Source organism: Phanerochaete carnosa (genome assembly GCF_000300595.1).
Source record: "Phanerochaete carnosa HHB-10118-sp unplaced genomic scaffold PHACAscaffold_12, whole genome shotgun sequence".
NCBI lineage: Eukaryota > Fungi > Basidiomycota > Agaricomycetes > Polyporales > Phanerochaetaceae > Phanerochaete > Phanerochaete carnosa.
Window position 1 is genome coordinate 987,007 of NW_006767639.1, and position 8,914 is coordinate 995,920.

The window sequence follows — 8,914 nt, forward strand, 5'->3', positions numbered from 1 at the left end:
TATCCGGCGGCCCGGCGACTCGGCAACCCGGCAGCTGAGCCGATTGTCCGCCGGGTGCCGCAGCCACGGGCGCTTTGACAATGGCCTGGCGGACAATCGGCTCGGCTGCCGGGTTGCCGAGTCGCCGGGCCGCCGGATACCGGGAGGAAAAATATGGCATTTTCTTACTTATTTTTTCAGGCTGTTTTCGCATATTTTTTGTAACAAAAAAGTTCCAAATTTCTCTCGTGTTGTAGTCTCGCAAGCCAGCCGTTCCCATCAGCGCTCGGGACCAGAATCCGCACTTCGCTTTTTCGAAGTCCGATGCAGATTCGTACATCGCTTTTGAGTCCCAGAGTTCGCCATATTTTCTTGCAATCGACGACCAGCACTGAGCTACCACAAAGATGTCTATGCTTTTGCAAGCGGCACTCCGAAGATATTGATATTGTTCTACATTTTGTTTTTAGCCAAACCGTCGCCGCCACCCTACTTGACGCCGTACGCTGAAAGCATCTCAACTTGCGGGATTTGGGGTGCTGTTATTCGTATAATACGCCCCAAATATTCCACTTAGCAAGCACATCGTATCCGAATGATCTTACGGTTGCTGGTGAGTCAAATTTCTTACGATATGCATTGTCTCAGCTGCAGGCCTTTTCAAAGTTTAGGCATCCAGTCAGACCAGTCTTCTTCGTGCGACACCATCAGACCGATGGCGCTGGAACTGTGCTCGCCATCTCCCAGGGTGTCTCTGGCTCGGTCTGCGCAGTCGTCCTTGGGCTTGCTTCTTCAACTTGCGCTAAACCTCCCTTTTGGTCGCCATGTTTTTCAGCCAGCGTCTGCCATCCGCTCCGGACGAGATCTATTCATCCAGTCTCGACACACTTCATCTGGGCCACGCGCTCTGGTACCCGGAACCGCATGTGACGGGGGAGCCGCATATTGGCGACGTGGGCTTCATGCGAGAGGGTGCCTTTGTCAGGCTATTTAACCTGGACACGTCCGCACCCGAGAAGGAGGTCAAGTTCTGGCCGAAGCGTTTCGAGAATATCGAGTCCTTGCCTCCGGATGTGCTGCAAATCGACTCCAGAAGCTGCCCGCTCGTTCCGGATCATTATTGCAGCGATGGAGTTGAGAGGAAGGAGATGCATGCGTCTGTGGATGTGTGAGCGTTATTCTGCATAGCCGTGAAATGCTTTTCCGCCGCTGACGGTCTGCAGGGCGACTAGCGTAGGCGCTTCCGCGACTCTCAGTGCTAATTACACGTGCAAGGCAGCACAAGGGGCAGTTCTCGTACTCCAGAGCGAGGCGCATACCGAGTCGCTCTTCGAGAACCATCTCCTTCACACGTACATTGCCCGGAACTACGACAAATGGTACGCGTATGCCAAGGACGATCTAGGCCAGGCTATTCAGCAAGAGAGTATCATCGTGATCAGAGGATGGGTGAAGACTACGTCGGACTGGGCAGCCGTTGCCTTCCGCAACACGACCACAACGACTAAGTTCTCACTTAAAGGTCGTGTTGGTAACGCTGTGGGGGCCGAGATGGGCGGCTCGCGTACGAGCTCTGTGAGGGGTCCACGCATGCAGCGTCAAGGTAAGAATTACTCCGCGAAGGCGTCCGGTCTCCCTGTCCCAGAGGCCAAGAGGAACCAGTGCCCCTTCTTGAAGCGCTACAAACTACGTAGGCGGCCGGGATTTCCGTGGAAAGTGATTGCGAGTGCGGGCTATCACGTGCTTCCGGATTCAGGAGACGCAAGGGGTACTTCGGGGATGGAAGGTGTTGTGGCGTGGGACCAGGATCTAGACGAGGTGAGCATGCTGGAGCTCGAAAGCGAGGTATGTACTTCTTCAGGATGTGTTGCAATGCACACAAGCTGATACGAGAGCAGGGTGAGGTTCTCGATCCACTGGACATCCTTCTAGACTACATATTGGAGGTAAGTCTAAGTCTAGTCAACAGTTTGATTCATCGTGTTTACCTGAAACCGCAGACCACCGACGTCGAGATTGCCATCGCAAGCGACAACCAGATCGAGAGCATTGTCGTATGTATTCCACGTATCATCAGAAGGCTCGAAGGTTAACACTTTCACCTTCCTCTAGAATGGCTATCGGGTAGTCGATTTTGCAAGCTATCTTCGCCAATTGCAGCCTCCGGTGAGGGTTGATGACACACGTAAGTCTCTCGTCTCCTTGTGGTGTTGCAATATCTAAGGACGACGACTTCTGGTGCAGTTGGATCGCTGTGCATGGAAGATGTGGTCACCCATGAGCGAGCTCGTGCGTTTGCGCATCGCAGAATCACGCGTACCGACTTGAAGAAATGGTCGGGCATCACCGTTGATGGTGCTGGCCTTCTGGAAGACTGGCAGGTCTTCATTGGCCCCGCCGAAACCTCCGCCCAACCCCTGAAGTCGAAGCGAATCATCTTCATGGATACTCAAGATTCGCACAGTTTCCGTAACTGCGCATCCGCCACCCTGTCAAGTGATGGCACGCTTCTCGCGGCGTCGTTTGAGGACGGCGATATCCTCATATGGCGACTCTCCGATAGCTTGCTGGTTCAACATCTACACCACAGGGACCTTTCAAGCTCAACTCCTGCCGAGGCAGCCAAATTTCTGGTATTTTGCTCCCGGGATAAAACCCTTGTTTCGTGTTCGGCAGGCTGCGAAACCTTTTGGGATATTCAGAGCGGTCATAGACTTGAGAGTCCATGGCGGAACTCGTTCTGTAGGCCAATTCTCAGCGTCGTATATGCACCGAACGGCGTACTCAGCGCTGTCAGCCATTGGAAAGGCACAAACGTGACCCTCAAGGACGGCCGGAAAATGAGTAGCATCTTGGTTCATGGATATATACGCAAGCTCTCCTTCTCCCCGGATAGCTTACGCCTCTACATCGAGTTGAAGGACTCCTGCATCATATTTGACACCAACACCCATAAACGCATCGCCATAATACAGCGGGAGTCAACGAGACCGCTCTACTGCTCGATGTCCTACCAAGGCGATCGCATAGTCACTGCGTCGGACGACGGCAAAATGAAGATTTGGAGCGCGGTAACCGGCAGGAACCTTCTCACGATCAAGTTCCCGAAGATTCTCTCGACCTCCGTAACGTTCTCCCCAGATGGCGCCGAGGTGATGGCGGCCTGTCGGGCGGACAACACAGCTATCGCCTACGATTCGTGGACAGGCGGGCTACGCCGTGTTTTCCAATTTTCAGCCAGAGCGCAACATCTCCTATACTCTCCAAATGGTGCGTTCGTTGCCGTAGGCACAGTAAACGGAGATCTCCAGGTATTCAACGCGAGGTCCGGGACATTCGTCGCCAAATTCGAGGGTGCCGGAGAAGGCTGGGATTTCAAAGCGATTCAATTTTTGCCTGACAGTCGGACGCTTCTGGCACAGCTCTCGCATGGACCTCTGATTCTGTACAACATCCAGGATGCATTACGAGTGCGATAGCGTAGTAGCGACGTTTTCCCCGTCCAATGCATCGTATTAGTAAAAACACGTAGGTTAAACGTAGCAAAATACGCGGATTGTCTGGTATTGCTATGCGGCACGAGCGCGGTATGCGATGAGCGGGAGGTGTCTCTGTGTATGGAGAGTATTGAAGCATGAACAAGACAGAAGGTCCGCAAAAGGCAGACGCTTGAGCGGCAGAAGTGACGGCGAGATGCCTAGTGTCCGCCTGACGTAGGGACCGCAGAGTTAGGCTTCATAGACCTTGCGCAGCAACGCGTCTTATATAACAGTGCCGGCTGGGCATTCTGCGCAGGCCGTGGGCAGTGACTTGTCACAGCACAAGCGCGAGACCCGCAGACAATATTCCATCTCGCGCAGATGATCGAAGATACCTTGTGTCGAAGATAGAGTACAAGACGACGTATTTAGCGAAGTTGAGGTTAATCGCCACGACGAGCTGTAGTCGATGAGCACGATGCCATTATGCGGGAGACGGGAGATGACATATCACCTGCTTGGTTCCGTCAGTCAGACCGTGTATCCACCTGAATTCTCCCTGTCCAGGTCAGTTATCTCGACACCGACCTGAATTGGTATGGTCAGTGCGCTCAGATTGGATGGCGCTCGCAATGCAACACACCCAGAGAACATGCCACTCCTATGGAACCACAGGTTTAATCGAGCTAGAGCACGACGGACAGGCGAGGAAGGAGTCAAGATGTGCGACGGCCACTGGAGTACTCGTAGACGCTTGATCGCCACCTGGTCTTGTACACTGCTAACGCTCGATGATTCGAGGAGAGGCAGGAGCCTCAAGAAATCCCGTTCGTCGCCAGATGTACTGGGTGCTGAGTTCGAAGAGAAGATGCGTGCAACTCCAAGCGTGACGATTGATGGAAGCAGAGGAAGAGTTTGAGATGAATGATGTTAGCATCAGCACATCCGTACTCCTCGACTCAGGTCGTAAGCAACAAGACTTTGCCCTTGCAACCAGAAGGATTTACATCTGCGACCCCGGAGTGGACTAGGGTAGATTGTCAAGGGATGTCAGCAAGTCTTCCCTGCTGTTTCAGCATAGGAGATAGACCAATGCCAAGCCAACTGGGAACATACTACATATCCGGACGTGTATACCATTGCCTCCAGCTGGTACGAAGTTGTCTGGCATAGCTATCGAATAGTTGGACCTTATTGCAAACGCCAGCAAGATCGTTGTGTCGTAGCCCTCCGTGAGCACGGGTTGGTTAAAAGGCCTCGAGACGATCGGCCAGCACAACATTAATGCATGACCCAGCTCAACCCCCGCCTGACAAAAGCCATGAAGACGAATGTGTCATGCCGGCGAGTCGCACCCTTCTCGTTGTCACTCGGGACCCAGTGATCGCCCTGCCTTGGCCGTAGTCAGAGTCAGATCCATATGACCCTACCTTCGATTTGTCGCGGTGTTTCGCTTTCACCAGTGAAGTTAGAGCTGGCGTCGCGGCGTTCGCGTGCCTTCCTTCGGAAATGCTGGGAGCGGCCGTGAGACTACTGTCCTACGTGATGCGCGCAGCAATCCGCAGTACCTTCTTCAGGCATGTATCTCTCCTAGAGCTAACATTTCAGAGATTCGACGTTGTGTGCGCATCAAGGGCGAGCCTAACGAGGCGAGTGGCTCGGAGACCTGTCGCGCCTAGCGGAATAATGAATTGTCACGTGCGTCACGTTGTTGTCACATATCACGTGCGGATGTCATAGTCCTTTGTCACGGCCGCCGCCAGCTGCGCTAACTGCGGCCACTGCTCACCCGCCCACTCCATCGACGACATCATCTCTCTGGGCACCGTTCGGCGCTGTCTCGGCGATGTGTGTCACAGTAGCCTCGGTGTTTTCTCATCCTCTTGCTAAACGCACACCAGGCGTTTCACTGCTTATACAAGCAGCTTGCAGGAAGCCGTCACCGCATGATCGGCAGCTTATGCGTGCTATGTCACGGGCCCGAGTCCCACCTGCTGACACTTCGCAGTGGAAACATATAACGCCTCCGCCGTCGCTGGCCGTAAATCCACAATACTACTCTCTGTTTCAAAACTACTACCACCATCATGCTGCAGGGCTGGCACAGAGGCGAGCGTTCTATCCAACAGAAGCTGGGTTTTGCAGGCCCAATGTCCATGGCGTACACCTGGATTGATGGCGAGATGGACGAACAGCACCGTGAGTTCCATACTACACGGCTGCCCTTCATTCCTGTTACCACCCTCGACAACCAACACCGTCCCTGGACGTCTATTTTCGCCGGCAGCACGGGCGAGCCGGGCTTCGTCTCCAGTCCCTCATGGAATCGCCTCGACATGGAGATCAAAGTATGGGAGGGAGATCCCTTCTGGGAGAACCACGAACATTTTGACGGCGAGAAAATGCTCGCGGCAGGTATTGGTATCGAACTTTCCACTCGCCGAAGGAACAAGTTTGCTGGACACATCTTCGCAATGCGTCAGAAGAAGGATCAGTTCCGATTGAAGCTCATAGTCAACCAGGCCATAGGGTACGTCGTCCTCATCTTTTTCGAAGACTGTGCTAACATCCGTCTAGGAACTGCCCGAAATATATCAACCTTCGTCAACTTGAGCCCCACCGTAATACGTCACCTGTCGTTGTCCACAAGCGGCCCAACCTCGAAGATAATGAACGTTTACCGGACGAGCTTGTCGATTTCGTGCGCGAGGCGGACACCATCTTCATTGGCACCTCGTATCGTGCAAAGCCTGAGGAAGCAATTAGGTTCCCCTCACATGTCGGTCAGAATCAGCGGGGCGGAAAAAAGGGCTGGGTACGTGTGAGGTCAGATGGCAAGACGCTGGTGATTCCGGACTATTCAGGTACGTAGTTCGGTGTTCGCATTGCACTTAAATGCTTACGCCCATTTTCAGGGAATCGTTTAATGACTTCGCTGGGCAACATCGAGGCTACACCTGTGGCTGGCGTCACCATCGTGGACTTTGTCACAGGAGACGTCCTCTATCTCACTGGTGACGCGCGTACAGCTGTTGGGCACGAAGCGCAAGCCATTATGCCACGCCAACGGGTGGTAACCCTTCTCGAAGTGACCGGGTACTCGTTTGTTCGCGACGCCCTTCCCGTCCGTCAGCGACCTGGCACGTCAGCGACCCCCAGTCCGTACAGTCCACCGGTACGTTTGCTAGCGGAGGAAACTGCAGCCGGAACATCGAAGTATTTCGACGAAGAGACATCGGTCACCTTGGCTAGTGTGCGGCTCCTCAGTGAGGATCTTGCCACATTTACCTGGGAGTCGTCCAAACCTATCTCCATACAACCTGGCCAGACGGCGATCCTCGACTTCTCTGACATGGTCGGCACGGTCAAGTACCAGCACATGGCTCCTTGGAAACCCACCAGCGTCAACGACGACCGTATCCGAACCTGGACTGTTTCTAGCGCACATCTCGCAACAGAAGGCACGAAGAAGTTTGACCTTACCATGCGCGAGAAGGAGGGTGGCGCCGTCACGGGTGCCTTGTTCACCATTGCGCGCAAGCTCACCGAGCTGCGCCCTGAGTTGCTCGATGACACACGCCCCCTCGGACTGCAGGTCAAGCTGGTCGGCATCGCGGGCAGCTTCATGCTCTCCCTCCCTTCCTCGCCGTCCGCGTCACAGGAGCCGCCTGCGACGTCGATGCTCTGGCTCGCGGGCGGTATCGGACTCACGCCGTTCATGAGCATGCTCTCCGCCATCGCGAAAGCGCCTCCGTCCGACACGCGTTGGGACGTCGTCCTCGCACTCTCGACGCGTGAGCCCCAGGTGCTCGTCCCTCTCATTGCGCAGGCACTCGGCAAGGGCACGCCGAAGCTCCGTCTCGTCATCCACGTCTTCTCGCAGAGGCGTATCCCATCCTTCCCGCAGCTCCCGCCCACGGACGAGCTCGAGGTCACGTTCAAAGCGCACCGCGGCAGGATTGACGCGAGCCTGTTCGACGGCGTGCAGGATCTATCTTCCCGCAAGGCATATATGTGCGGCCCTGAAGAGTTCGAGAAATCGATGCTGAAGGAGTTGGGCGAGCGCGGCATGAAGAACGATGCAATTATCAGGGAATCTTTCGAGTATTAGGCGCTGTGCGTAATGCTTCGTATTGCTCATCTTTTGGGCCTGCATAGTCTTCGAAAATCTTGACACGAAGTTGAGAAGGACATTACATAGTTTACATGGACTTTGGATTGCCGGCAATGGATTCAGTATTTCATGGGATATAAAGCTTTAAATGGAGATACCCTACAACCGACAGTGTGGGTGAATGTACAGACGAGTGTCATTGTCCACCGTACGTGCTCGGTGACCATAACATCATGCGAATCCCCGTCCAGCGAAGATGGTACTAGGCGTGCTGCATCCTGGACGCGGCACTACACGGCTCAAACTTCTGCGCTCTCGCCAGTGAAGTTGCTGGGAGCATGCTCAAAGTCTTTCTGCTGACAGCCGGGGTCTGACTGTCTCGTGCATACCAAGGCCAGACTTGCTGCGAGACTGGTTATCCGGGACGGGAGTTGGCTATGTGGCTGTTCTATCATACTCCTTGCGCCATAATATATCGCCCGCCTAGCTCAATCGGATAGAGCGTCAGACTCTTAAGAGCGCGGGTGTAAAGCACGCGATCCGAGTGCGATCTGAAGGCTGCGAGTTCGACCCTCGCGGTGGGCTAGTTATTTTGCTCTTGTCTCTCTTTTTCACGCCCGTCATCATGTCTGACATGTCAGAAACCCACAAGTTTCTGGCATTACACCGTATGCACCATGTACTGTGCAGCAATCTAATTTTGACCGTTAGATTTCGGCGTTTTACAGATGGTGCCTTGTGTTAGGTCCCCGAGCTCGAGGCCCCTCGCGACACTATCCGACGCGTCATCCCGTCCGCGGAGACTATCGGCGGGGCATAAAGAATGATGAGCCCGCTTAGACGGTGGACAGGAACGAACTACAGACCGCTATTTTGGCTAACGCCAACACCATCAATAGGTCTAGAGTTATATTTATATTTGCCGCCAGGAACATGGTAGTGGCTGGACGAGTACTTCGCCGAGCAAGCGATGGATGGACTTTGCGGGGATCGGGCACAGAAGCCCCGAAGCCTGCATTGTATTGCAAAGTAGCCAGGTCCCGGGAACGGCGATGGCGATCAATGCGTCGCCAAAGTAGTTATCGGGAGCAAATGGACATCGGGGCGAGCGGCGGCGCATAAGCGGAAGTCCTACCATATAGCTGCGAGTCCACGGTAAGTGTAGTACCAGGAAAGCGATCACGCTCAGCAGCCAGAGCTGGGCTCGGATGCTGAGCCGCTGAGCCGCACATAGCTATTGTCGCGATGAGCGTGAAAGAGGACAAGGACTTGCCATGCTTGCCGGAGCATGCAGTGGCACTCAGCGGGAATAGCGCGCGAAATGCACCAGTAACATACGGCA

General features: G+C 54.4%; 4 protein-coding genes and 1 non-coding gene across 5 annotated transcripts; all 5 read left to right on the forward strand.

Annotated features, from left to right (window-relative positions):
* Positions 1-803: 803 nt before the first annotated feature.
* On the forward strand, positions 804-2,202 carry PHACADRAFT_105903 (uncharacterized protein; the record flags this gene model as incomplete). Its single annotated transcript, XM_007401351.1, has 4 exons — positions 804-1,147; positions 1,203-1,797; positions 1,821-1,925; positions 2,092-2,202. The coding sequence occupies 4 exons, from the start codon at positions 804-806 to the stop codon at positions 2,200-2,202; spliced, it is 1,155 nt and encodes a 384-aa protein (XP_007401413.1).
* A 3-nt stretch (positions 2,203-2,205) lies between these two features.
* Positions 2,206-4,056, forward strand: PHACADRAFT_264839 (uncharacterized protein). The gene has a single exon (XM_007401352.1). The coding sequence runs from the start codon at positions 2,238-2,240 to the stop codon at positions 3,456-3,458; it is 1,221 nt and encodes a 406-aa protein (XP_007401414.1). The 5' UTR covers positions 2,206-2,237; the 3' UTR covers positions 3,459-4,056.
* Positions 4,057-4,087: 31 nt separating this feature from the next.
* On the forward strand, positions 4,088-4,980 carry PHACADRAFT_264841 (uncharacterized protein). Its single transcript, XM_007401353.1, has one exon. The coding sequence runs from the start codon at positions 4,111-4,113 to the stop codon at positions 4,375-4,377; it is 267 nt and encodes an 88-aa protein (XP_007401415.1). The 5' UTR covers positions 4,088-4,110; the 3' UTR covers positions 4,378-4,980.
* A 263-nt stretch (positions 4,981-5,243) lies between these two features.
* On the forward strand, positions 5,244-7,744 carry PHACADRAFT_188542 (uncharacterized protein). Its single transcript, XM_007401354.1, has 3 exons — positions 5,244-5,988; positions 6,036-6,322; positions 6,374-7,744. The coding sequence occupies exons 1-3, from the start codon at positions 5,546-5,548 to the stop codon at positions 7,567-7,569; spliced, it is 1,926 nt and encodes a 641-aa protein (XP_007401416.1). The 5' UTR covers positions 5,244-5,545; the 3' UTR covers positions 7,570-7,744.
* A 305-nt stretch (positions 7,745-8,049) lies between these two features.
* PHACADRAFT_t147 lies at positions 8,050-8,157 on the forward strand. The gene has a single exon. It is a non-coding gene; the product is annotated as a tRNA-Lys (tRNA).
* Positions 8,158-8,914: the final 757 nt, after the last annotated feature.

Excerpts from the sequence above, each read along its gene's own strand:
- PHACADRAFT_264839 (XM_007401352.1), top strand. The coding sequence starts at position 2,238 with ATGGAAGATGTGGTCACCCATGAGCGAGCTCGTGCGTTTGCGCATCGC.
- PHACADRAFT_264841 (XM_007401353.1), top strand. The coding sequence starts at position 4,111 with ATGCCACTCCTATGGAACCACAGGTTTAATCGAGCTAGAGCACGACGG.
- PHACADRAFT_188542 (XM_007401354.1), top strand. The coding sequence starts at position 5,546 with ATGCTGCAGGGCTGGCACAGAGGCGAGCGTTCTATCCAACAGAAGCTG. Across the intron at positions 5,989-6,035 it reads ATAGTCAACCAGGCCATAGG|GAACTGCCCGAAATATATCA; the intron begins GTACGTCGTCCT and ends ACATCCGTCTAG. Across the intron at positions 6,323-6,373 it reads GGTGATTCCGGACTATTCAG|GGAATCGTTTAATGACTTCG; the intron begins GTACGTAGTTCG and ends GCCCATTTTCAG.